The 25,719-nt window shown below is 49.7% G+C and overlaps 6 protein-coding genes across 6 annotated transcripts, besides 30 other annotated features; 2 read left to right on the top strand and 4 right to left on the bottom strand.

Annotated features, from left to right (window-relative positions):
• Positions 1–55: 55 nt before the first annotated feature.
• On the bottom strand, positions 56–5,064 carry PVX_100715 (hypothetical protein, conserved; the record flags this gene model as incomplete). Its single annotated transcript, XM_001613839.1, has 3 exons — positions 56–68; positions 277–4,903; positions 4,986–5,064. 3 exons carry the CDS (start codon positions 5,062–5,064, stop codon positions 56–58), a joined length of 4,719 nt encoding a protein of 1,572 aa, XP_001613889.1.
• Positions 756–775: a microsatellite.
• Positions 2,578–2,616: a microsatellite.
• Positions 2,886–2,910: a microsatellite.
• Positions 5,065–5,530: 466 nt separating the features above from the next.
• Positions 5,531–5,555: a microsatellite.
• A 391-nt stretch (positions 5,556–5,946) lies between these two features.
• Positions 5,947–5,966: a microsatellite.
• Positions 5,967–6,659: 693 nt separating this feature from the next.
• Positions 6,660–6,688: a microsatellite.
• A 443-nt stretch (positions 6,689–7,131) lies between these two features.
• Positions 7,132–7,156: a microsatellite.
• A 214-nt stretch (positions 7,157–7,370) lies between these two features.
• Positions 7,371–7,391: a microsatellite.
• A 38-nt stretch (positions 7,392–7,429) lies between these two features.
• Positions 7,430–7,451: a microsatellite.
• Positions 7,452–7,892: 441 nt separating this feature from the next.
• On the top strand, positions 7,893–11,354 carry PVX_100710 (vacuolar-type H+ pumping pyrophosphatase, putative; the record flags this gene model as incomplete). The annotated part of the gene is made up of 2 exons (XM_001613838.1): positions 7,893–11,092; positions 11,316–11,354. Exons 1-2 carry the CDS (start codon positions 7,991–7,993, stop codon positions 11,352–11,354), a joined length of 3,141 nt encoding a protein of 1,046 aa, XP_001613888.1. The 5' UTR covers positions 7,893–7,990.
• A 265-nt stretch (positions 11,355–11,619) lies between these two features.
• Positions 11,620–11,667: a microsatellite.
• A 1,154-nt stretch (positions 11,668–12,821) lies between these two features.
• Positions 12,822–13,778, top strand: PVX_100705 (hypothetical protein, conserved). Its single transcript, XM_001613837.1, has 2 exons — positions 12,822–13,227; positions 13,395–13,778. The coding sequence occupies exons 1-2, from the start codon at positions 13,116–13,118 to the stop codon at positions 13,499–13,501; spliced, it is 219 nt and encodes a 72-aa protein (XP_001613887.1). The 5' UTR covers positions 12,822–13,115; the 3' UTR covers positions 13,502–13,778.
• Positions 13,641–13,673: a microsatellite.
• Positions 13,779–13,794: 16 nt separating the features above from the next.
• Positions 13,795–13,827: a microsatellite.
• A 231-nt stretch (positions 13,828–14,058) lies between these two features.
• Positions 14,059–14,079: a microsatellite.
• A 111-nt stretch (positions 14,080–14,190) lies between these two features.
• On the bottom strand, positions 14,191–15,852 carry PVX_100700 (hypothetical protein, conserved; the record flags this gene model as incomplete). Its single annotated transcript, XM_001613836.1, has 3 exons — positions 14,191–14,431; positions 14,652–15,234; positions 15,390–15,852. 3 exons carry the CDS (start codon positions 15,850–15,852, stop codon positions 14,191–14,193), a joined length of 1,287 nt encoding a protein of 428 aa, XP_001613886.1.
• Positions 14,548–14,578: a microsatellite.
• Positions 14,700–14,719: a microsatellite.
• Positions 15,005–15,086: a microsatellite.
• Positions 15,342–15,379: a microsatellite.
• Positions 15,850–15,875: a microsatellite.
• Positions 15,876–16,313: 438 nt separating this feature from the next.
• PVX_100695 (CHCH domain containing protein) lies at positions 16,314–17,882 on the bottom strand. Its single transcript, XM_001613835.1, has 3 exons — positions 17,539–17,882; positions 17,028–17,356; positions 16,314–16,872 (listed from the first exon to the last, which is right to left on the bottom strand). The coding sequence occupies exons 1-3, from the start codon at positions 17,573–17,575 to the stop codon at positions 16,795–16,797; spliced, it is 444 nt and encodes a 147-aa protein (XP_001613885.1). The 5' UTR covers positions 17,576–17,882; the 3' UTR covers positions 16,314–16,794.
• Positions 17,493–17,512: a microsatellite.
• A 94-nt stretch (positions 17,883–17,976) lies between the features above and the next one.
• Positions 17,977–17,996: a microsatellite.
• A 958-nt stretch (positions 17,997–18,954) lies between these two features.
• Positions 18,955–23,627, bottom strand: PVX_100690 (Splicing factor 3B subunit 3, putative; the record flags this gene model as incomplete). The annotated part of the gene is made up of 5 exons (XM_001613834.1): positions 18,955–19,092; positions 19,215–19,316; positions 19,502–19,648; positions 19,789–19,881; positions 20,415–23,627. 5 exons carry the CDS (start codon positions 23,625–23,627, stop codon positions 18,955–18,957), a joined length of 3,693 nt encoding a protein of 1,230 aa, XP_001613884.1.
• Positions 19,088–19,144: a microsatellite.
• Positions 19,346–19,388: a microsatellite.
• Positions 19,915–20,212: a microsatellite.
• Positions 20,294–20,331: a microsatellite.
• Positions 20,518–20,559: a microsatellite.
• Positions 23,308–23,329: a microsatellite.
• Positions 23,628–24,009: 382 nt separating the features above from the next.
• Positions 24,010–24,199: a microsatellite.
• Positions 24,159–24,178: a microsatellite.
• A 413-nt stretch (positions 24,200–24,612) lies between the features above and the next one.
• Positions 24,613–24,641: a microsatellite.
• A 706-nt stretch (positions 24,642–25,347) lies between these two features.
• Positions 25,348–25,383: a microsatellite.
• Between the last annotated feature and the right edge of the window lie 336 nt (positions 25,384–25,719).

The raw sequence follows: 25,719 nt of genomic DNA, 5'->3' as shown, positions 1-25,719 counted from the left end.
GCCAGCGTTTTGGGCGTTAGCATGGCGCCATTAAAAAGGGGGACAACAAATGCTATCAAAGTGAAGCTCTGCTTTGAAAAAAAAAAAATAAAATGTAACGCGATAATGCGGTGGCGCGATAATGCGGTGATACGATAATGTGGTGATGCGATAATACGATAAAATTGTGATGGGTGGATGGGTGAACGGGCGGGCGACGCATGGGGTGAAAAACGCTTCCACCTTTCCTCCTTCCTCTTCTGCACATATCCGCTGCGCCTCCTCCCCCTTCCCTACGCGCTCAGGTTAACCTTCTCAGCCATCTCCTGCGTGTGCAGGGACTGGTCAAAATTCACCCACAAGTTGGGGAAGCTAACCTGCACCTTCTTCTTACATTTCTTGCTTAAATTGCCGCCCTGCCTATAATAAGTTTTCTCCTCTTTGTAACTGGATGAGTAAATTTTACCTGACCCGTTCAGGCAATTTTCTTTGCACAACTGTTGAACGAAATCAATTTCCTCATTAAACATTTTATCAAACAAAATATCGTTGGCAGTTTGCAGGTCTGAATTTTTCGACAAAATTAATTCTCTATAAATATCAAATGGATCCTCTTGGAGAAATTTTTTTTCGTTTTCTTTTAAGTCTATGTTTTCCTCCTTTTTAATGACGAATTCCATGACTCCCTTGTGCGATTTCAGGGAAATGTGCCCGTCACTCGTGTACATGAGGTAGTCGTTTTTGCGCCTTCCGTTTCCTTCTATGAAATACACCGCGTCGTTGTCTGTGTGGCCGCTTTGCAGGCCGCTTTGATGGCCGCTTTGTAGGCCACCTTGCAGACCGCTTTGCAGACCGCCTTGCAGACCGCCTTGCAGACCGCCCTGAATTGCCTTCCCCTTCGCCACACACAGATTTTTTAAAAATATCTCCATGTCGTCGAAAAGGGCATTTTTCTCTGCGGGGTCCTCCCCCGAACTGACGACGCGGCGATCCGCCTGCCCCGTCTCGCTCTTCCCACTCGTTTCTCCAACGGACCCATTTTTGTTTCTTCTGCTTTTGGACTTCATCTTCTGCATCATAATTTCTCTGATAATGCTCGTAATATCTCCTTCCATTTCCTTCTGCTGCAGCTTCCTCTTGTTGAGGGTATCTTTTTTCTTTTTCTCTTTCGCAGCTGGTAGGTGGTTCTTCGCGTCCATCGCCTTGTGTGCCTTTTCGATTGGTCTTTCCCCCTCCGGTTTGGCAGCCGCTCCTTTCTCTACATTTTTCACCTGTGTAGACTCACTTTGCCTTTCGTCTCCCTCTCCATTAGGTAAACGCTCCTGTGTATTAACATTCCACGCGTGGGCAGTACTATCGCCTGTCTGTTGGTTACCCCTTTCCCCCTTCGCTGCCTTCTCGCCGATAAGGCTATTCACCACACTTTGGAGGTCATCAAAAGGGAGAACCTCCTTCGTGGCGACTGTTCTCCTTCCTATGTAATCTTCAATTACTGCTAGGAGGGGCACCTCTGGGTTGTTCTTTTGAATGTTTAAAATTTCCTGCGCGTGCTTCTTCAGTTGTTCTTCCTGGGTAGCGGTGTTATCTTGCACGCCTTTTTTGTCTCTCTTTTCTCTTGTGCGAGGGGGGCTCACCATCTCACTTGGAGCACCGATAGCAGTCGCTGTGGCGTCATCTCCGAGTGAGTCACCAATAAGTTCGCCTCCTCCAATGGGTGTGCTCTCTTTATCAGTTTGGGAGGTAGATCCACCACCCCTCTCCTTCTTGACCCCCTCTTCCACTACTTCCTTCTTCTCCTTTGCACCGACACCTACATCAGCTTTTACCTTTTCGAGGTCCCTCTTTTGAGAGGGTTGCTCATTCTTCTTCCTCTCTCCCTTCTCTCTCACTGTATCCCCTTTCACGTTTGTTTCATCCTTCTTCTGCTTCGAGGGCGTTCCTCCTTCCGCGCTGGGGTCTTCTTTCGACTGCGTAGCGCTTCCAACCAGTACATCCTCCGCTGCTTCCACCACAGAGGGGGTAGCAGCAGTGGTAGGCGCCTTCTTATTTGCCTTCTGACTCACGCTGGGAGATGCCTTCGCCTTTGCCTCTCCTCCACCCCCTTTTTTACTTCCATCAAAGAGGTCATTAAAGAAGCTTCCAATTTTGAAGGTCATTTTGGCATACTTGTTTTTTTTCTCCTCCTCTGCCTGCTCGCCGGTTTGCTTCTTCTCCTTGGGGTCGTCTGCCGGCTGGTCTTCCACTTGGGCAGGCTTATTCTCCGCGCCGCCACTCACGCTGCCGCTTACGTTGCCGCTTACGTTGCCGCTTACATTGCCGCTCACGTTGCCGCTTACACTGCTGGGGTGCTTCTTCTTTTGTTTCTTCGCCTCCTTGTCGTCTTCCCTCAGGGGGGGGAAGTCCTGCTGGGAGGGCTGCTCCTTCTGCGCCGCGTCCGCAGCTGGCAGGCCGCCCTTGCCGTCGGGCTTGCGCTCTTCCGCGGGGGGGGTTCCCAGTTTGGCCTCTCCCACCTTCGCTTCGTCTGACTTCTCCTCCCCCTCCTTTGCCTCTGCCACTTTCTCCTCGCCATCCCCTTCCCCCACCTTCTTCCTCTCGTTGGCCTTCTTCTTCTCCGCCTTCTTCTTCATCTTCTTCTTCTTGTCCTTGTCAAAGCGGACGTCCGTGATGAGGGGGTAATTCTCCGACAAGCCGTCTGCGTAGTAGGGGTCCTCCTCCACCTCGAGGCTGTTGTTCTTGCTGGCGCTGTCATTCTTGGGCGCGCCGCTGCTCTGCAGGGAGTCCTTGTAGTTCTTCTCCTTCTGAGTGGCAGTCGCGGTTGCGGTTGCGGTTGCGGCAGCGGTTGTTGTGCCGCCTGCCCCCGCGGCGAGGTCCTCCTTGCCCCGATCCGCGGCGGGGATCACTTCCTCGCTCTTCTGCTTCTTCTTCTTCTTCTTGCTCTTGGTGTGCGCGTTGCTCTTTTCCTCCTCCACCTCCTGCAGGGAGCCGGTCGCCACGCCGGCATTCTTTATCAGGCTGGCGAAGTTGCCTTCGGAGCTCCACTTGCTTTTCTCCTCACCGGTGTGGTGATTCTCCTTGGACGCCTTGCCGGCCACGCCGTCCTTCAGCTTGGCGTCCCGTTTCGGTTCCTCCGCCTGCTTCTCTGTGTGTTTATCAGACTGCTTTTCGGCGATCTTTTCCACCCCTTTGCTGGCCACCTCCAAACTTTTCGCCTTCCCATCGGAGAACACCGACACCGCCGACGAGTGCTGCTTCTTCGCATGGGCGGCCTCCTCCAGGGCGTCACTCTTCTTCTTCGCGTCGGTTAGGTCCTTCTCACTGGTGATGGACATGGCCGCCGCAAAGGAGAGCGTCGCGGGGGGGCCTCCTCCGGAAGTAGTCCCTCCCCCGGAAGTAGCCCCTCCCGCAGATGTTGCGTCTTCCAATTTCCTGGCCGACTTCACCACCACCGTGCCGGAGGCATCATGACAGTTGCCATTCGACTCGTTCTTCTTATCCGGGTGTTTTTTAAAATAAAAATAAAGCAAATCATGGTAAATATGTTTGGGGCCATGTATGTCGTCTTTTGAAAAACTATCAATGACGTTTCCCAGTTGGTGCAGGTAGAAGCAGTCCTCATTGGTACACGTGCTGTTTTTAAGATACGCAGCACAGTACTTGGTGGTCCCAAAAGACGCCTTCAAAGTCTTGCTATCCAAAACCATACCGTCGATAAAATAAATGGCGTTGATGGCCTCCTTCTCGTTGCTATACGTTATGTAGGCACTGAAGGAGGGGCCATTGTAATGCGGGTTATAGGCCTGGGACTTATTCACAATGATATTCAAAATTTGGCCATACTTTCCAAAGTATTCATTTTTTTTTAAAATATTTTTTTTTGCATAGTTAGAGGTAATACCAATGACGAAGACGAGATTGCGCTGAACCACCCGAATGCCTTTTATAATTTCAAATAAATTTTCATGCTCGTGGATGTTATATGTGTTTGCACTTTTGTATAGCTCCGGTTTGTTAAAAATGGCGCTACTGCTTCCACTCAGATGGTGAAGGAGGCTGCTGTTGGCAGCACTGGGGGAGGCGTTAGCTCCGGTGGAGTTGCTAACCCCCGTAGAACCGCTAACTCCGTTTGGGGCACTCGCTCCAACATTATTATTGCTGCTGCTACTCGCGTCTGCCTTACTCCCCTTGTGATTGTGGCCGTGGCTGTGACCGCTTTTCTGCTTTTTCACCAGCTTCTCGTGGGTCTCCCTATTGTAAATAAAATTCTTCTCGTCGTAGCTCCTCCTGCAGGCGGGGCACTTGTTGCACATGTGGTCTCGTATGTAGTACAAGCACCAGAGGCATATCTGGTAGCCGCAGTCGCAGGGGAAGAAGTTCCTGTCCGTTTCGTCTAGCACCTCTACGCACAGCGGGCACAGGATGTTGTTTTTATCCTGGCTGTCTCCCTCCTTACTGCCACTCCCACCTCCATTCGCGCTGCTCCCGTTGCTACACTCTTCTTCATTCTTGCCCAGCAGCAACTCCTTCTCTTTCGCACTTAGTGTCATTTTGGGCACTTTACTATTTTTCGCTTCTCCTTCTTCTACGGCGTAAAATAACTCCTCGTCGTCCAGATCTGCCTCTTCACGTTCCCTATCCCATGGGTCTTCTTCGCTCTGCACATCCACGTCCTTCCCCTCTGTGGCGGCGCCCCTTCCGTTTGCACTCGCACCGTTGGGGGCGCCTTTGCCAGTCGCGTTCGCGCCGCTATTGAGGTTGTTCCTCTCGCTGGTGCTCCCACTGGCGCTGCTCTCCGCGACGCCGTTAACCTTTTTGCTGCCGCTGCTCGCCTCCTCGGCCTTCTCCCCCTTCTTGTAATAGTAGGACCTGTTGAATGCCCTCCGTAAGTAGCGCTTGTCAGTGGAGCCCCCCTTCCTCATCTTCCCCTCTGCGCCTCACGGGAGGGCACCACGGGGAGAACGTCACGGGGGGGACGCAGCGGGGTAGCATACCGCGCGAGCGTACGTCACTTGTCCGTATGCCGCAGGTGTCCATGTCGTGGGCGCACACGTCACCAGTGTGCACGTCATCGGTTTGCCAATCGCGCATGTTCCCCCCCTGCGGCGCGGTCAAACGAGCAGGGAGAACCCGCGCCGGAGCGAGCAGCCTGCATACAGCGCTGAGAAAGTTACCGTGCCCAACGTAGCACGGGCAACTTTCACAAGAAAATAAATTAAAATAACTGTTAGTGTCGCTGCGAAAAGAGGCGAGGTGGAGAGAGATGCGTCCAGGGTCACCCTGTGTGTCCTTGCGCGTTTGGTTCGCCTAGGGATCCCTGGCCGTAATAAAAGGGGCAGTGCGTCCAGCAAGGCGACTCGCGGTGAGTCACTGCCACGGACTGCCACGGACTGCCACGGACTGCCACGGACTGCCACGGACTGCCACGGACTGCCAAGGACTGCCAAGGACTGCCACGCGACGGCCGATTGACCGCCAATTCACTGTAAATCACAGCCCGAATGAAGAACAAAGCGGGCGTACCAACTTTCCCCCAAAAAATGAAAAAACGAACGCTCGAAAAAAAAAAAAAAAAAAAAAAAAAGGAGTAACGAAAAAATGAAACAAACGACGGATCCTTAGGAAGATTAACCTGCATGAAATAAATAAATTTCGCCAATTAATACTTCTTAGGAAACACTGACTTTTTTTTTTTTTTTTTTTACTTGAATGGAAGAATTTATTCTGCCCAGAAATTCAAAAAAGAAGAAAAAAAGAAGGAAAAAAAGGAAGAAAAAGTGGAGTTATAATAAAATGGAAATTTCCTCGATAAGCAATTTCAGCTGCAATGACGAGGTGAAGAAAAACTTCAGATTATTTCTCACATGAAGAAGAAAAAAAAAAAAAAATGTTAAAAAAAACACAGCAGCAAATTCGAAAAAAAAAAAAAAAAAAATTTCTTTTTTCTCTGTAAGTCTAAAAAAAAAAGTTGGGCGTTTTTTTTTTTTTTTTTTTTAAGGGGGGGGTTGGCGACCAGGGGCACGCAAAGTCGCTCCCTGCCCACCTTTGATAGCATCACAGAAGCATACATCAGGGGGTATATATAAACATTTTACGTTTATGCATTTTTCCACCCGTGGAGATACGTATTCTCATTCGCCTTGGAACTGCCTTACTGCTCAATCGCGCGATAAACACATATGCATGACGCGGTTAAGAGGCACTGTTTTTATTTTTCCATTTCGAAGTGGCTTCCCCCCCCATCGTACTCGACACTATTTTGTGGAGGTCCCTGCCGCTTATGTGGAGCACTGTTAAAGAGGTGGTCGCTCCCCAGGAGGAAACCTCCTACCAGGCATGTATCCCCAGGTGGGAACTTTTCTCCTCCACTGGGCAAACTTGTGCATAAGCATAAGCGCATACGTACGTGTATATACATAACTGCTCTCATGTACGTACACACGTATGGCCAGGTTTTTAAAAGAAAAGGATGGGAAGTTGTTTAGGGCCCTCCGCAGTTTAGCGGCATCGATTTCTGCATTTCGATGCTGATGCTGTGAAAGGGGGTCCCCTGCTAACAACAACGGAGGATGACGAACGGGGAGGGTGTGTGTAGGGGGGGTTGCCAAGGTGTGACCGAGGATCGCCGGCATGTGTACATATGCCCCCACCGTCACCATTCTGTGGTGGAAAAAATAAAAAAAAAAAAATATACATATATATATACATATATATATAAAAATAAAATAACCGGACTGAAGTACCCCCCCGGGGGGAGCATCCACGCGCCTTCCAATTATTTGCCTTCAACCGGGGGGCAACGCAAAAGGTGAAACGGTGTGGGGGAAGAAGGGGCACACAGGCGTACCCACAAGCGTACCCACATGCGTACCTCCCACCCTGCGATGCAGAAACAGCCCCTCAAAGGGAGGAAAAGGAAAAGACAGTTTTGCGCAGCAGGTATAGGCAAATGCGCCACGGCGGTGTGAAGTGGGCGGCGGTGTGAATGGGGCTGCGATGTGATGGCACCCGCTCCACCTGCCGCAAACCCGCGCAACGTACGTTAAAGGGATAAAAACTTTGGAAGGGGCACTTGCTTGTGAGTATCAAAATGCCCCCGCGTTTTCCCGCGCCCCAGCCAGTTGCCGATCTTCTTCCTCCCTTTAACCTCAAAGGTGTGCAAAAAAAAAGGAAAAAAAAAAAAAACGCAAACGAGTTAACGCGAAAATACCCACCCAACTGAACAGTCAAATGACAGTGTAAAACCTTTGTTGCTTGAGCTGCCTCGTATCGCGCGCTCCTCCGTCCTCGCAACTTTCGGATGGCGCAGAGTCAACGTATGATGCCGCCAAGCTGTTCTTTTCCCCAGCCACGATTTGGTAAACGCCTTTTGCAGTTAAGAATGTAACTCCTGCAGACATTTTTTTTTTTTTTTTTTTTTACAAACGCACACTGAGTGAAACACAGTGAAGGTAACAATTTTTTTTTTTTTTTTTTTTTTGCCATTTTCCGTGTGCACCTCTTCGCCAGGGTCATCATCACCATTGTTATTTCCCGTTTTACCACTTGGTGGAGGTGTTTGTAATTCTCCCCGGGGGGGTTACATCATGCACATCGGAAGAGCGGCCCTGTGTAGGCATATTTTTGCGCCCACCGTGTTGCAGCTTGTTTGGTCCCACTGGGCAAAATAAATAAAATAAAAAAGGAAATAAAAAAGGAATTTTTTTTTTTCCGCTCTTCTCCCTGTTGTGCATGAGGAATGGTTCTCCCTTGAAATTTTCACTTTCAACTGGGGGAGTCCAGTCTTTTTTTTTTTTTTTTTTGCCTCCTCGACGTGGCTTCCCTGCTACGAAGTGTCTATCGCGCGAAAGACCTCCACTCTTAATAAGCAGAAGGTACAGCAGAAGAGGCACCCCCCACACACGCGCCCTTTTCTTCCCCCCCCATCTAAGTGGGTACCCCCGGAAAAGACAAGCAGTAGCAACTGACGTGTTTGCAACCCACCCACTTGTCTGCGACCCACCTAGGGAAGGGCAAAATGCTGCCCCTGCACGGGAACGGCAAGAGGAAGAGCCCCCCCAATGTAATGAGCTTCCTTGGGGGAGCCTACTCCAAGGGGATCTTCCAAAGTGGAAAGGTTGGGGATGTGCAAAAGGCACAAGGGGGGAGCCCCCCCCTGGGAGAAGCCCACTACGTACAGTGTGACGAATACGAAGATGATGTAACGTCGTCGGGGTGTCTTAACTGGTACATAAATAGATCGCCCAAGCAAAGGATCACAATTAACGTGGGAGTGTTTCTCTCATTCGTAGCAGCGACGTATGCAACCTATCAAACGATTGAAAATGTGAAGATGGTGTGCTTAGTGGGGCTCTCCCTCTACAGCGTCTTCTTCCTTTTGTTCGCCCTGCACATGTTGAGCTCCGTGCTGAAGGACGAGTACGACGCGTATAGCAGCGTGGGGGGGAGCGACGATTGGACGAGTGCCCATTGGAGGGGAGCCCTTCGGAAGGATGCCAATCGGAAGGACGGCGTGACGACCCACCAGATTGGCGTCACTGCGGAACATATCAACCCTCCACAGAAGAAGAGCGAAGCGATGCAGCTGAGTAGCGGTGACAGACGAGGGGAGGCCCACAACGCGGTGGCCCAAAGTGCGGCGGCCCATGATACGCTATCCCACAGCGCGGCGGCCAATGATACGCTACCCCACGACGGGTACGAAGTGCTCTCCCTGGATGACATTGCAAAACCGATAAAGGAAGGGTCAGAAGGATTTTTCGCGGTGCAGTACAATTCGATTTTTAAAATTTCTGTAGCCTTTACGACGCTTCTGCTGTTCCTCTACATAGTGAGAGGAGAGTGCACAAAGTTTCCCCGCGAAAAAAGCTCCATCGTGGAGGGAACTGCCGAGACGTACATAGTAATATCACCCGTTGCGTACAGCGTAATCACCTCCATTTCGTTTCTACTGGGAGCTACATGCAGCTCTGTGGCGGCCTACAACGGCATTTACGTAGCCGTCCGTGCGAATGTCCGTGTGGCTAAAGCGTCGACGTATTCGTATAGGAAAGCTCTAATTACCTGTTTTAGGAGCGGAGCAATAAGCGCCATAGTGAACGTGGCGCTAGCCATCTTTGGCATTTGCTCATTACTTCTGCTAATAAGCGTTTTATACCCCTCGCTGTCGTTCACAAAATGCCCCCTACTGATCGTTGGCTACGGGTTCGGAGCTTCCCTAGTGGCCATGCTGTACCAGCTAGCTGGAGGGATCTACACGAAGGCAGCAGATATAGGTGCAGACTTAGTGGGAAAGGTAGAAAAGAACATTCCAGAGGATGACGCCAGGAACCCAGCAGTGATTGCAGATTTGGTTGGAGACAACGTAGGGGACTGTGCAGGGCAGTGTGCAGATTTGTTTGAATCTATATCCGCCGAGATTATTGCATCTATGATTTTGGGAGGAAGTTTATGTGAAAATGGAATCATTTCTGAGAGCAGGGCTAGCTATTTTGTTCTCTTCCCGCTCTTTGTGCACTCGATGGATTTGTTGGTGTCTACCATTGGGGTGTACCTTGTTCGGACGAGGAGCGACTACGCGAGTCCCCCCGCGGGGGGGAAGAGCCGTGGCGGTGGGAAGCGCCACGCGGGAGTGGAGGGGCACCCCCATGTGGGTGGTCCATCCGACAGTGGGGCGATGCAAACTGGTGCAAACGAAAACGTAGTGAAGGCAAACGGAAACTTACTGAGGGAAAACGAAAACCTACTGGGGGCAAACGGAAACCTACTGCGAACAAACGAAAACCTACTGCGGACAAACGCAGACACAGCCTTGTCGACCCTGAGCGGGGGCCCCCACAACGATGACGAACTGGGGATGCTGGGAGAACATTTGGAGAACCCCCTGAAGGTGATGCTTCGAGCGTATGTCGTTACGTGTCTGCTGGCCATGGGCGGTTTTTTCTTCTTCTGCAAAATGTTATTTCTCTCGGGGGAAGACAGTCAAAATGATTATTCGTGGATTTACCTGTCCCTATGCGGATTGGTGGGCATGGTTTGCTCGTACCTGTTTGTCATCCTGACGAGGTACTACACGGACTACTCCTACCCGAAGGTTCGAAAGATAGCTCATGCGTCTTTGAGCGGTCCCGCCACTAACATTATTACGGGTCTGTACGTCGGCATGGAGTCTACCTTCCTCCCCACGGTGGTCATTTCGGTATCTTTGTTGGCTTCCTACTACCTAGGGTTAGCAAGCAACGTGACTGGAGATGGGCGTGCCATAAATGGGCTCTACGGCACATCAGTAGCCACCATGGGGATGCTCTCCACAGCAGTTTTCGTTCTGAGCATGTCTAATTTCGGACCCATAGCAGATAATGCAGGTGGAATTGTTGAAATGTCAAATCAGCCTGAACACGTTCGATTCATTACAGATAGGTTAGATGCAGTTGGAAATGTGACTAAGGCAAATACAAAGGGGTACAGTGTTGGTTCAGCTGCTCTGGCATGTTTTTTACTCTTCTCTGCTTTTCTTAGTGAAGTCTCCCTCCACACGAAGACACCTTTTACTACTGTAGATATAGCCATGCCAGAGGTATTCATTGGAGGGATTCTAGGATCCGTTGTGGTGTTCCTTTTCGCTAGCTGGTCTTTAGATGCAGTTGGAAATACAGCCGAAGAAGTGCTCAAAGAAGTACGCAGACAGTTTAATGACCACCCGGGGATTCTTACCTATGAGGAGAAGCCAGATTACCACACCTGCGTTTCAATTATTAGTAGGAAGGCACTGATCGAGACGATTAAGCCGGGGCTACTCGCCCTTTGTGCACCCATCATAATTGGGTTGGTTTTTAAGCAAATTGGGATGCTCAGAAATAATGGCTTGCTGGGAGCACAAGTCATTGCTTCGTTTATTATGTTCTCCACGTCGACGGGCATTTTGATGGCCCTCTTCCTCAACAACGCTGGGGGGGCGTGGGACAACGCAAAGAAGTACATCGAGTCCGGTTTTTACGGAGGGAAGAACAGCCCCGCGCACGTCTCCAGCGTGATTGGCGACACGGTGGGGGACCCCTGCAAGGACACCGCGGGCCCCTCCATCCACGTGCTCATCAAGTTGATTTCGACCATCACCATGGTGAGTTCTGCGCAGCGGAGATGCAGCGGAGCTGTGCGGCAGCACGGATGTGCGGTTTAGCAGCTTGACCGTCCAGCACGCTGCCCCTTTGCATTGCCCCTTTGCGGGGCGGAGCAGGACTGCCACCTCCCCCCCGCGATGGTATACACCCATCGGGAGTGACCACATACGGCGCTGCTGCGCTTCGCCCCCTTCATCGCCTCCACCCGCCCCCACTTCGCAGGTGATGACCCCCCTGATCGCGTCCTCCCCGGAGATGTAGTTCCCCCGAGCGGGAGTCCCCTCCTGCGTTTGTTCACGTGACGAATTATTATTTTTTTTTTCCGTGTTTGGGGGCGCCGCGTCGTGCCCCACTGGTCAGGCGAAGGAAAGTTGCACACGATTGGCGGCAATTTTGTGCCTCAAATTTGCCGCATCTTTGCGTTAATTTTTTTATGTGGAAACCCGCTCACGCAGAGGAGCGGCGCGCCGATCGCTCCCATGTGCCAGCTGCACTTCGTTTGTAGTTGCGTCTGCGTTGCGTCTGCGTTTTCGTTTCGTTTCTTTTCGTTCCGTTTCGCTTCGCTTCCTTTCGTTTGCCTTTCATGCCGCCACCTTGTTTGACCATTTGATTACCCCCATGGGGTGAAAACGGAGCGGAGGGAAGGGACGCCACGTTGGCGCCGTTTTTTTGTTAAAATGGAGTAAAACGTCGAAGGGAGCAGCGCTCGGCGGTGATGCTCGTCATTTCGGCCATGTTGCTGTCTCGTGGCAGTTCACCCAGGGAAGTTGCCACACCCGTTTTAATGAACATATGGGGGGTGAGCAGAGCAAAGAGCCACTGGGGCTATCCCTAGTGTGTGTTCCCCTCTCGGAGAGCGTCACAATGGGCGATCAACCTGAGACGTGAGGTTTTCAATCCAGCAATTAAAGATGACGCTCCACAGTTGACTCTTCCCATGACCGATCAATGACATTGAAACAAGTTGTAAAGGAAAAAAAAACAAAATCGAACGTACGCTCGAACGAGGAACCCCACCACAAATATGCGCGTGACAGTTTGGGGTAAACGACCTGTCGTGTGGCACACCTCTGCTTCACTGGCGAAGCGGTCACGCGAAGGAAGCGCCGCGTTTCGACGTGTGCTTCCAGCTGTGTGTGGTCTCGAAGTGAGCAAAGAGGGAAGAAAAAGGAAAGAAAAAGGAGAGAAAAAAAAGGAAAAAAAAAAAAAAAAAGAAACAAAAAATAAACAAACAAACAAACAGAAAAGAAAAAAAAATGCGCATCATGGCGACTGTCACGTTGCCGCCCGCCTTCACTGCTTGCTAATTTTCATTCCCTCCATTTTAAGCTCGTCAAAAGGCGTAGTGGCGAAGATACGCATCGCCCTGTCTGAGGAAAAACGGCGTGATCAGCATGCACTGAAAATGGCTCTCGCTTAAGGGGGCGAAGGGATGAATATAGCCACACGTGTGCTCATCTGGATGTTCATATGCACAAGCCAAAAGGTATGAGCCCCTGTACGTACATGCACATGTTCCCACGCGCAGACGCGTCGACAAGCGTCCCTCCCCTTCTTTCTTTAAACGCATCCACTTGCGAAGTGAAACGAAAGCAAAGAACCACCAGTTCCGCCATTTCGTTCCCTCCAAGTAATTTTTTTTTTTTTTTTTTCGCCACATTTGTGAAATTATTTTTATCATATCACTGAATGGTATTTAACACACTCGGTAATTTTTTTTTTTTTTTTAAAGAAACAATCCAAATCATTTTCTTTTGCTTGTAAAAAGAAAGGGTTCATTCCTGAAATTGCAACAAAAAAAAAAAAAAAACTTTTTACGAATTCGCTTTGTTAAAGGCAGCCAGAGATACGCCATCCCTCGTCCTGACATTTGTGTGCGTTGTGCTTTTACCCCCAAGGTGAAGTTCCCGGAACGAAACTACCGACTGAACTAGGGGCCGCTACGAAGCGAATCTTCCCATTGCGACTTCTGACTCCTCTTACGACCGCCCTTCCCACCGCCGACTCCGCGGAACGCACAAAATGGCACACTCAGCCAAGGACAAGAACATCCGTCTCGAAAGGCACAGCGCGGGAAAGACCCAGGCGTACGGAGACCTCAGTGTGCGCGCGGGGACTGGGAAGTTCAACTGGGGTTAATTAATGAGCGTGTGCATCTGTGTGCCCAGCGGGAAGGGCGCTATGGACGTCGCCCCGTCCTCGCGCGTTTACTCACGTTTATTCGCATTGATTCGCACTGATTCACGTTTATTTACTTTTTTTTTTTTTTTTTCCCAACACACGTACTACCCATACGAGTAGGCAACACAACGACGGACTTGACCCTGAGCGAGATCAAACCCACGGATAAAAACGACCCCATGTATGATAGCGAAATTGAGAGAGCCACCAAAGAAGGGAAGAAATAAAGCAACGAAGGACGGCTCCCTGGAGGGGCAGGTTTTCCCATATTGTTAGCCCCACGGGAGGGTCCCTTTTGCGCACAGCACGTGTGTACATGTGTACATGTGTGTATATAGCTCTATGTACCGGCGCACACAACTTTTTAATATTTATTTATTTATTTACATATTTACTTATTTTTTCCCCCGAATGATTTATGTGACATGATCTGCACAAGTTAGCAATAAGGAGGAGATGGGTCTCTACCTCCCGTTGCACACTGATGCAATGCAGCCCTACCACAAAAAAAAAAAACACTGCTTACGTATTACGAGAACAGTTTTCCGCCTGAATGATAACCTAAACTGCAATATGATGCCATCTTTTTTTTTTTTTTTGGGGTACCCACCTTCCACGCTAAGTTTATTAAAATGGGGAAAAGTTCCCCACACGTCCAAAGAATGGATCACAGGGGGTATACAGAACAAGTCGCACCATTGTAGAGGGGGAGGTCACGGGTGAAAAAATAACCATCAGAGAAGTGCCCTGCGCGGGGGTATGTCGAAAAAAGTATGAACAGTTAATAAAAAAAAAAAAAAAAAAAAACTTTGGCTGATAAATGGAGCGCAACGGAGATGGGATATGCCTCCCTTTTATTTCGCGATAAAACTCAAATGGCTACACTCACACCCACCCCCAACGGCGTGAGCACAAATCAAAATATAGAACTGTCACTCGTTTCTGCGTCGTCCGATTCCACGCAGCCCCCCTTGTTCACGTTTTCCCCGCTGAACAATTTGCAAGTAGCTGAACTTGTGCTCACTGGAATGATGATATTCAGGAGATGGTATCTTTCCAAATATTGCGACACCGCTTTGGACGATTCGAAATAGAAAGGAAACCGTATGTTGAAGTTTTTGTACGGGGGGTTGTGTCCTGCTGGAAAGAGAGGCGATCTAAAATGGGAGGGAAAAAAAGGAGAAAGGGCATGCTGCATATTTAAAAACTTCCGTGTGTGCGAAAATAGGTCGTTTTATCTGACCTGTTCAGGTGAAAAAGCTAAAATGGGTAATATTTTTTTTTATTTTTATTATTTTTTTTTTTTCCCATTCTGTTGCTTCACCCTCTCTGCACCTTTCGCATGGGGTGCCCCCCCACGTGCGCGCAAGCACCTACTTCTTAAAAAAGACGGCCAGGTGGTCATCGCTGATGTACAGATTTACAAACTCGTGGACGGCGAAGGGGCGGCGCTCCCCCCTGGCGTCACTGCGTTGCGCGAGGATGAAGAAAGGCAGCTGGATTTGAATAACGCAGATCGTGTTGATCACCTGCTGGTAACGTAAAAATTCGTCGTCCAATTCGATGTTGTATTCGTTCAAGAAGGACTTGAAAACGGCGCTGCTTTCCGTTTCTTTGCTATTAATTTTTTCAATTTTTCCAATTTTTTCCTTTTGCCTCCCGTTCGCGCTCATGAAGGGGGGTTTAAAGTCAAAGCAGTCGATGGTGCCGCTCAGTGGGGACGTGCGCAGGTAGGGCAGGTAAAACAGTTCCATCCGTTGATGTCGCTCCTCGAAGGTCTTCTTATCGACAAACCACATGTCCCACTCGGGTTTCTTAACAGATAAAAAATTTTGAATGTCTTCTTCTTTGAGTTGTTCCCCCCCGCAGGTCGCCCCCCCTGCTTCGTTGCCGGCCTCCTCCACAACGTTGAACTTGTGTTGCTGGTCGTCCTTTATGTACTGATCATCCGGGCTGCTCCCTGGTAGGGGCGGAGTGCATGGGAGGAATCACATGCGAGGTGTGCATCCGTGGGTGTGCAGTGTGGAGGTGCCACGTTGCGTAATGCTACGTTACGCTATGGTGTGCTATTCTTTTTTGTCTTTTTTTTTTTTTTTTTTTTTTTTTTGTGTCCACCTTTGTACTTATGCTCGGGGAAAAAAAAAAGATTCGCGCAGGTGTCCGTGTTGTACTTATTTTTGATGGCCACCTGCACCAACTCGGCAATGACTTTCTTTAATTGCAGATTTTTTTTGCTCTGCGAAACAACTTTTGAGTTAAGAACAATGTCGTACGTCTTGTACTTCTGCCCCTTCTTATCTTCTCTCTGTTTCTCCTCGCCAATGCTCAGTGGGATTCTTAATCCCTCGTTGTCATTCAAATCGGGCATCTTTTTGAAGTGAAATTCGGCAATCAAGTTGGACGACAGAATGTTGAAGTAAACCTTCCCCCCATCTTTTTCGTACGCCTTTATGACGAAGCCTTTTTGGGGACTTATCTTTATTGTCTTTTCTTTGCTTACCAGGTTGGTCAGTTTGGGGGAGGAGAATTTGAAATTCCTCTCGCCTTCCACGAAGTAGCTGTGGTACAGGTTGTCCATTTTTTTTTTTTTCTTTTTTTTTCTTAAAATGGGGTGGAACAATAGGAGTAGTAGCGCAAAAAGGGGGTCAATGTTAATTAATCCCCTACGGGGGAGCTACAATTGGAATTATACCGGTGGGTTAGAAACGTTAACGTGTGCGTTTGGAACGGATTTTATTCACATAGAGAGGCGCACAATGGGGGAGGAAAGCTCAAAAGTGGCATCACAAGGGGCTCCATCGTGGAGGTAAACATAATTTTTTTTATTTTATTTATTTTTTTTTTTTCGGAATAACATAGCACTGTCCAGCGCATTTCATCGATGCTGTGTGGGGGTATCCCCGAGACCACACGTCCCTTCCTCGCGCAGCGAAAAAGAGGGAAGACGAATCTCCACATCGCTGCTGCGCTTTCGAAGCATTTGCCTTCCCCACGCGAGTACCTCTCCCCACAGGTGCCCACTAACTCGCACTTATTTTTCCCTTTAAAATTTCATTTCACCTTCTCAGAGAAGAAATATGAGTCTTTTAAAACAACGTAGGGAAAATGTATTAAAACGGGAGAGTTCCCTCAATTGCCACACGTTTTGTTCCTTTTGCGTGTTTTAAACGTGGTAAGGCAAACGGTGCTTCTCCGTTGGGGTAAATGGTGAACCGCTGGAGGCGGCTGTGCGGGCCATCACGGTGGGTGCGCGTGGCGCGCATCCCCATGGGCTCACATATATACATGTGTACTTACGTACGTGTATACTCTGTACGTAGGTACACTTTTGTTTTTTTTGCGCTTCGCGGTTGGTATCCGCAACGCTGGACGGGGGGTGAAGGTACACACTTTTTTCTCCCCCCCGTCGACGCGTGTTCCACTTGCATTTCAGATTCTTTCCTCCTTCAACTCTACGCGGCGTCCTCTGTATATGTGTGGCTTCTCCTGCGGTGCCTCCCACAGCCTAGGCGTTCTCCTCTCACATGGACTGCTGGCATGACTTCAGCGAGTCGGCGTAGTTCTGGCAGAGGCTGATGTCGGAGTGTCTCGTCAGGCACTGCAGGGGTTGGGTGGGGGAAAATGCGTGTGCAAAGGTGGGGGCGAAGGGTACAAAATTGGTCGTTTGATACTGCCCCTGTGGGTGCAGTTATAGAGGAGCATAATCACGAAGAATCGCGAAGAATCACTTCTCCCCCCCTGTCTGCGTCTCACCTGGTTGAGCTCGTCCCGCAGGGGCTTGCACCTGTAGTCGCTGCTCCTCTCGCTGCTCGCAGCTGCCGCCTGGTTCATGTGCGCATTGTTATTCTGGTGAGAAACTTCGACGTGCCTTGGACCCATAACGGCATCGACGGCTCTCTGGGCTACTCCAAATCCGACGCCGGAGGCCATTCCGCTGGCCACGGTTCCCATCATGTTGGACAAGAACCCCCCGGACTTCTGCTGGGGTTGCAGGGCACCTCCCGAATAGCTCTGAGCGCTCGTGCTGTTTCCTCTGCTCATTCCACTGGAGGGGTTTTGTTTAAGGAAGGAGGACCTTGTGCCTGGGGGTTGGGGCGGGGGAAGGAAGTTAATCGAGTGGACGCGGCACACCTCCCGCCAGCGGGTATCTTTCACCGGCCGCTCACACGACTTCGGCGGGTGTAAGTATGTATACATACGTGAACATTCATATGCATGACTTTTTTTTTTTTTTTTTTTTAATTTCCCCACTCCTCGTGCTTACTTAAACCACCCGAGCGGCCTTTGGATGAACGTCCCATTGTTCCGGTGTTAAGTGAAAAGGTGGGAGGGGCTGCCCTGGGGACTCGTCCTTCCTTGTGTTGCGTAAAAAACGCGAGTACTTCAGGAGGATTGCAGAGGTGGGGGGACGCGCGCCCACAGTTGAACTGTCGTTTGTTAAAGTGAGCGATGGAAAATGTTCGCGGGGGATGTTGCGGGTTATTCGCGAGGATGTAACTGTTTCCATGGGGGGGGTAAAACTTTTTACTTGTGAGGAATAAAACGGTTGCTGAAAAGTGAAATTTCCGTTGCGCTTTGCTTCTGCGTTTCTTGGCTTCTTTTCCTTTCTTCCTTTCTTCGCTTTTTTTTTTTTTTTTTTTTTTTTCCCTCAGGAGATGCATCCCCGAAGCAGCACCCCCCGGTCAGCACAGCCTTTTAAACACATTTTTTTTTTTTTTTTTTTTCCACTCTTTTCCACCAAGTCAGTTTCGCAAAAAAATTGCTTTCATGTTTGATCGTTTAAGGAGGGTACGGAAAAGGTGAAATGACCAAAAATGGAGTTTTACATCCAAAGGGGAAAATATCAAAATGTGATACACGGAAAGGGGGGAAAAAAAAAAAAAAATGCCAAAATGGGACTACACATTGGAGGGGTTAAAAAGAACAACCCTCCATTTGACGCTTTTAAAATGGTTCGCCCTTTTGAAGAGGGGAATTTCCTTGTTCGTCCCCATTTTGGAGTGACTTCCACCTCTTCACTGAGAAGGAAATTCATTTTTTATTAATTCTTCCACCTGCCGTTGGCGAAGTTATCACGTGGGGCAACAACGACTGGGCAATGGCCAATCGTTGCAAATTGTTTTCACCCGTTTGGTCTCCCCGCTTGATCGAGGAAAAGGGGGAGGGATACGAGGAAGTATAGAAGTGGGGAAGTGCGTAAGTGCGGAAGTATGACGCGTATTCAGTGAATGTTTAACCGTGCCGCCCACCTCCGGGGAGACATTCACCCAGGTGCAGCATTCCCGTGTGTACTTTGCCGTGTGCTGACATATGCCGACGTATACCGACGTATTCCCCCCCCTACGGTTGGTTACCTCCTTTTTTTTCTTTTATTTTTGCGACAAGATATGCCGCTGCGGTGGGTCACTTCTTATGGTTGGCAGAAGCTTAAAATGGGGCGAGCCCACCTGTGCGGTCAAGCGGTTAGGTAGTCAAGCGGTCAGGAGAACCCAGCGCGCCCACGCTCGGCGGGCTCACACGCCCAGGGGCCGAATGACAGTTGTTACAAACGGGGTTCGCCCCAAGCAGGCACACACATGAAGACATACATAAAGGTACATATAAATGCATGCCTATGCACATACAGGCGTATCCCTGCGCGACAAGGGAGGAAAAAAAGGGAAAAAAAAAAAAAAAACGATTAGAGAATTTTATTCCGAATGTCTTCCAACTTTCGCAGGATGTCATCTGGGGTTCTCTCCAAGTCGGCCGCCACTTTCCTCTGGACGTCGTATGGCAGGCTGGAAAACTGCTCGCATAGGTCTCCGTCAATGACGTGCTGCGAGTTGGGCAAGGAGCGGCGGTGTAACGTGCGCGCATGCAATGTTGCACCGAAACGGCAACGTGGCGGAGCTCCAAATGGGGGACTTCCTCCAACGGGAGTGTTGCCACAGGGCCTACCTGGACGGGGTGGTAGTAGGAACGAAAAAATATGTGCTCGCGCCCACACAGCGGGGGGTTCTCCGTCCGCAAAATGATTTCCAGGTGCTGCGTCAGCTCCAGCTGCGAGGGGGGGGGGATGGCAGAAATGGGGAAAAAGGAAAAAAAAACGAAAAAAAAAAAAAAAAAAGAACAAATAACAAACAACAAACATGAAAGATGAAAGATGAAAGATGAAAGATGAAAGAACAAACAACGGCCCACCGCCAGAGTCGCACCGCTCGGCGGCGTGTCCTCCACCTGCGTACCTCCTCCTTATTGTCGTACGGGATAAACGCCCCTATGGTCCCCATGATGGTGGAATATATTATGCACTCGCTGCTGGTGGGCGACAGCTTCACCTTCTGCAGGGAGGTGACTATTTCTCCGACGTGGAAGCTCATGATGTGCTCGAGCTGCGGGGAGGAGGGAAGTGGAAGGGGTGGCAAGGGTGGCAGGCGTGACACGGGTGACAAGCGCGACTGCCCATGTGGGTGGATGCATGTTGCTGCATGTTGCTGCGTGTTGCCACGTGTCGACGAGTGGGTGTGCTTACCCGCCTGTTCTTGTTCGAGCCGGCCATGATTTCGCCTCCGTACCAGCATTTGTTCGATATGCCATACTCCTCTTGCTTGGCCTCCTCGGGCACCTGCGGGGGGGAAGGGGTCACAGTTTAGGGGGAAGGGTTTAGGTTTAGGGTTTAAGTTTTAGGGTTTAGGGTTCAGTATTTAGGTTTAGGGTTCAGTATTTAGGTTTAGGGTTCAGTATTTAGGTTTAGGGTTCAGTATTTAGGTTTAGGGTTCAGGATTTAGGTTTAGGGTTCAGTATTTAGGTTTAGGGTTCAGTATTTAGGTTTAGGGTTCAGGATTTAGGTTTAGGGTTCAGTATTTAGGTTTAGGGTTCAGTATTTAGGTTTAGGGTTCAGGATTTAGGTTTAGGGTTCAGGATTTAGGTTTAGGGTTCAGGATTTAGGTTTAGGGTTCAGGATTTAGGTTTATGGTTCAGGTTTAGGGTTCAGTTTCAGGGTTCAGATTTTAGGTTTTAGGGTTCAGATTTTAGGGTTCAGAGTTTAGGTGGAAGAGGTAACAATTTAGGGGTAATTCCTATTAAGTAGATCTCTCATTGGGGGAATACCCCTAATGAGGATCCACCTTTTCTGAATCGCTTCCTAATGGTTTTTACCCTCAGCACAAAGACGGAGTCGAACTTGTCGGCCGCCATAATCGTGTGGTGGTCGAGGATCTCCGAGCAGGTGATCCACCTGGGGATTATATCATCCGAAATGAGCCTTAACGTGTTCATATTTGCGTCGTAGAAGAAGATGAGGACGGACTCTCTTATGTCGGAGGCGAAGATGCGATCGCCGGAAACCTTAATGGAGATGATCGCCTCAGGGATGTCCTTGTATTCGCATTTTTTTAGTAGTTTCTTCTTTCCTAGAGCGTATATTCTGAGCTTGTTCCCTATGGAAGCTAGGAGTCTCCCGTTGAATGGGCAGAAACAGAATGGCTGGTCTTCCACTGGGGTTATGTGCAGTAGGTTGAGCTTATAATTGATGTCGTAGGTGTAGACACGCAATGCCGCTGCTGGGGCAGAGCGGTTTTTCAAGGACAAGCTGGTGGTGGTGCCGACGATTAAACAGTGGAGAGCCTCCAACTCGCAGGCACAGACGCTCAAAGCTGCTTCTTCCATTTCGAGGGAAATTTTGTCTATCGTTTGTAAATTGACTGGGTGGATTATCTTTATGCAGGAGCCCCACTTGCCGGGGCCCGCCTTGACGGTTCCTATTCGATCGTAGAGGAGTTCCTCCTCCTCTTCCTCTTCCGCGTCGCCGTTCTCCCGCAGTTGCTGTACAGAGGCGCTTCCCCCCTGCGCGTCCTCCCCGTCGAGCTGAATGCCCTTAAGCGCCCGCTGAATTTCGCTGAGCGTATTCTCGTCGTAGGAGTTGTGGTCGGCCTCGATGATGGCGAGCATGCGGATGTTCTTCTGCCGCTCAATTTCGAGGGACGTGTCGTGGTCGTAGAAGAGGGAGGGGAAGGGGAGCGGCACGATCTTCCTCGGAGTGAAGGTCAAGTGCAAAATGTTCTGACTGAATACTTCCCCTAGGCGGTAGAACCGGAAGATGCGCAAGCTACTCCCGGAAATGGCAACGTACCCATCAGAGCACTGCTCCGAATGGAAAGACGACGCGTATTCTAAGATGTCATAATTCAAAGGAGAGTAAATGTATTTCCCCTGGTGGACGTAACATAAGTAGGTCTTTTCGCAGAGCACTAGGAGAGCCGCATTCTTCTTAACATGGACGGGGCATATTTTTACATTTTTGGCCCCCAGATATTTTGAATAATGGTTGGTCAGCGTGCCCGTGATGGGATCCACCACACTTCGCAGAAGGACCCCATTATTCAGCCCAATGTTAAGGAAGAGCAATTTTCTCTCCTTATCGTTACCAAGCTCGCTCATTTCTGTGATGCAGATGTCCTGCGCGGAGGAGTTATTTGGCAGGATAAAGGTAGAAAGTTGATTAAAGTATTTTTCCTTTTCGATGGAGAGTAACCTCACGACGTTGTCTAGACAGCCAACGGCGAGGAAGTTAGCCCTCAACTTGTTCTCCTGAACCTGCTGTATAGACAAGCATAGCGTTTCCACGTTGAGGTTTTTCCTAAACGTTTCCACTAACGTGTGGGACTCGTCAATTTCGAAATAGAGTAGCTCTCCTCCGCTGAGCGAAATTACAATTTGGGCACAATTTGATGTGGCTGCTTTGATTTGTTTATTTTTGGGAGGTACCCACTCGTGTATTACCTTCCCATTTATGTGTCTTATCCCCGCGTCATGCACTTGAATGAGGGAATTATCGTAGAGGATATTCACGTGGATAGTCGTCACGTTGGTTAGCAACAAACTGTCTACGACTTCCTCAACCGTTTCCCCAATTTCGAGGATGAGAGTGCTGCCTTCAAAGCTGACGATGATGTACCCATCATAGTCACTGGCGTTGTCTTTCTTAATGGTCCAAATGAATTTAGGTCTTCCGGGGAGCTCATTATCCGCCAGTTCTTCTATACTCAACCCATGCTGCAGAATGCGGAGGGATGACCTGGGGCCCCTACCGCAGAGGGCGTAAATCTGCGGACTGCTGGCATTCTTCGCGTCGATCACTTTCATATCCAAGATGGGGGACAAAGAATACACCTGATCTATTAGAAACAAATTTGTGAGCTTCTTCGTCCTGAAGGCAATGATGGCATTTCTCCCTGAGGGGTGCTTGGAGGTACACATGGCCTCGTTATCCTCATCCCCAATGCCCGAAAATTGGTAGAAAAAATGATTCCCAAATTCAGCTGCCACGAAAAGCGACCCAGATTTCATGACGCAAATGGCATTCGCCACGGGAACGGTATCAAAATATTTGCAAGTAATTTCTTTTACGACACCATCCTCGTGCTCCATTTCTATTTTGTATAGATCTCCCAGCTCCGACTGAATTAGAATGAAAAAGAATTTCCTAATTCGGTGAAGCGTGCTACACACAATGGAGAGGTTCTTTTCCTGCCCCGTTTCTAGTCTCCTTGGGTAGGCACAATACACATCTGCATGATCTACCTTCTTGTAGACCAAGAAATTATCGCAACAAACGATCACTCCACTTGGCCCTTGTTGCCCCCCCGGAATGGGAATCAGCAAATGGGCACTTGCATCAATTGGGAAGGTGTATTTCCTAATCACATGATTTAACCCTAAGTCCATTTCCCACAAGGAGAGGAGAGTCTTCCTCGTGTAGCTATCAATCTCGCTTGTATTCGTCACCTGCTTATCTAACGCTTCATAATTCTGCTCAATCGAAGCGAACATGGGATTTTCAAATCCAACGTCCATCCCGACCACGTCGTGACATATGGTATGGGACTTGTGTGCATCTAACGGGCTACTAATTGTTAACTGCTCCTTCGTGTCCCTATTTAGAATGTACACAAATTTTTGCCTCTCAATCGCACATATCATCAGCGCTCTTCCCTTGGGGTCCACTGCTATGTACTCTCCGGGGATGATTCTCCTGAGGCCGCTCTTCCCATACGTTTCACAGTGCACCCTCACGAAGTCATTCTTCTCGTTGCTAAATTGTAGGATGGTTAGCCTTCCCGAATCGCTGCCAATCACCACGTAGTCCTTGTTACTTCCCGTGAGTCTAAACGTTTGGAGGCAGCGGATTATCCCGAAGATGTCCTTTGACGCTATGAGGTTCAGCTTGCCCTGCTTGTCCGCCCTCAGCAGCTCCAGCACCTGCCCCTTGGACACCACGATTTCGTGCACCTTCGGCCCGGAGAAGTTCCCATACGCGATTTTCGTGATCGCCGTGGGCTTCTGCAGCGTCAGGTGGTACAGCACCGGCATGGTGGGGGGGAGCGGCAAAAGGGGGGAAGCGGCAAAAGGGGGGGAGCGGCAAAAGGGGGGAAGCGGCAAAAGGGGGGAAGCGGCAAAAGGGGGGAAGCGGCAAATGAGGCTATCGTTGCTATCGTTGCTATCGTTGCTATCGTTGCTATCGTTGCTATCGATCCTATCGTTGCTATCGATCCTATCGTTGCTATCGATGCTATCGATCCTATCGTTGCTATCGATGCTATCGATCCTATCGAGGCAAACGTGGCGCGGGCCGTTTGGTGAGTTTCCCCGCGCCCCAACTTGTGTGACTCCCCGCTGGGGCGCCCCTCCCCTGCTTGGCTTTCACCCCGGCGGGGGCTCCAGAAAAAGGCCTGGGAGGTACGGGAGGTACCGGAGGCGGCCCTATTTTAAGTGGACCAATTTTAGGCGGCCCCCCCTGTACGCTTTAACCCCAACGGAGGGAACAAACGCAAACGTGAGCTACTGCGAAGTCGTCTCTGCAAGCGGGGCATCTCTCCGGTGAACCTCTCATCAGTGTGAATTCATTTTTTTTTTTTTTTTTTTTACAAGCGCGTCACAGTTTGGTGAGCGAGGAGAGATGCAGGGTAAAGGTGACGCTACGCCAGCTGGCGGTAACGTCCCCTCGCACGAGTGGAAGAAGCTGCTCGTTAAGCCTCTACAAGATCACCCGCAGAGTTATACTACGTAGATGCTCACTTTACAGACGTGCCAGGTACACTCGCATAAGCACAGGTCACTCTTTCTTGCAATTCCCTCCCCCCTTTTTGGCATCCTCCAGTTGTTCAGGCGGAAGAAGTTGCGTTGGGGGGGGAGGCATACATACGTGTACATGCAGTTTATTCTAGGCTTGCAAAATGGCTACAAAACTACCGGCAGAGTAACCAGAGATTGGGAACGGAGGCACATCGCGGGGGTGAGGAGGAATGCTTCTTCTCCATGTGAGGAAGCCAAATTAGGTTTGCAAACATCCCAAAGGAGAAAAAAAAAAAAAAAAAAAAAAAAGAAAAGGATGTTCATGGGGAGAACGTAAGTACATTATTTTTACTTACATTATTTGCACGTTTTTTTTTGGCATCCGGCGAGCCGACCGAATAGCCAACGTTGGAGGAGCGAATCGCCGATGTGGAGAGGCAGCTGTGCGGGAAATTTTACCAAACCGGAGGGGGGACCACGAGGAAACGCCATCACTTCTGTTCGTCAGAAGGACGATGCACCACCTACGCTCGCGTCGACTGTTCGAGCGGCCTACATATTATACACGCGTGAAGCGGTAGGTTGTGCCCCCCGATTAGCAGCAAAAAAGGGGTGAAGTGATTTTTCCGCTTTGGCGAAATGGGCAGCCGTCAAGTTACATCCATGTGACACGTTCATGTGACACCTTAGTGGAGCGTGGCTCACCCGGCTGGCCTCGCTTTCCTCTGTGGTGGAGTCACCTCCGTTCTTTTGAGGAAGATTCCTTTGGGGGATAACTGGGAGGAGGGAAAAAAAAACACCTACAATGGGTAACTACTCATGGGGGGATACACCCCCGGCACAGTTGCTGCCACAACCCCGAAAGCTTAAACGGTTCGTCTCACTTACAAACGAAAGATAAGAGCGCATTGCGACGGGGCACCACTTGGAAGCGGCTCAAATAACCCCCAGGAGCAGATCAATGCTCAGAGGGTGGGTCCCCCCCGTGAGGCCACCGCACCACCTTTTTGTGAGTGGGCCACATGAAAGATTTTACCTCCACAGTTCGCATCAGTTCGTTGTAAGTTGCAACCAATTGGAAGAACTGCGCATCGTTTTACGTTTAAGGGGGGATGACTCTCCAGCTCGCTTCCACCAGGGTAGATACCAAGTCGTCCGAAGTGTCTTTTTTTTTTTTTTTTCCCACAGTGTAGCATACCGCGTGCACATTTGCATAAAAGGAATTGTGTGACCGTTTGGGGGAAGGGGAAAAAAAAAAAAAAAATTCCCTCCACGAGGTGTAGTTACAGCTCCCGATGGGGGGTTCCCCGCGCTTGTCCAGCAGAATGGAGCAGACCGATTGGCATCCCCTCCACGGGCGATACGAATATAACACCTTTGGCCATCACCC

This window comes from Plasmodium vivax, chromosome 14, assembly GCF_000002415.2.
Source record: "Plasmodium vivax chromosome 14, whole genome shotgun sequence".
In the NCBI taxonomy this organism is placed as follows: Eukaryota; Apicomplexa; class Aconoidasida; order Haemosporida; family Plasmodiidae; genus Plasmodium; species Plasmodium vivax.
Note: the sequence above shows the minus strand (reverse complement) of the source record. Positions and strands in the feature narration are given on the sequence as shown.

Coding starts and splice junctions, on each gene's coding strand:
- PVX_100705 (XM_001613837.1), top strand. CDS start 13,116: ATGGCACACTCAGCCAAGGACAAGAACATCCGTCTCGAAAGGCACAGC. Junction 13,228..13,394: donor GACTGGGAAGTTCAACTGGG/GTTAATTAATGA, acceptor CCATACGAGTAG/GCAACACAACGACGGACTTG.
- PVX_100695 (XM_001613835.1), bottom strand. CDS start 17,575: ATGGGACGTTCATCCAAAGGCCGCTCGGGTGGTTTAA. Junction 17,357..17,538: donor AGGCCGCTCGGGTGGTTTAA/GTAAGCACGAGG, acceptor CCCAACCCCCAG/GCACAAGGTCCTCCTTCCTT. Junction 16,873..17,027: donor TGCGGGACGAGCTCAACCAG/GTGAGACGCAGA, acceptor CAACCCCTGCAG/TGCCTGACGAGACACTCCGA.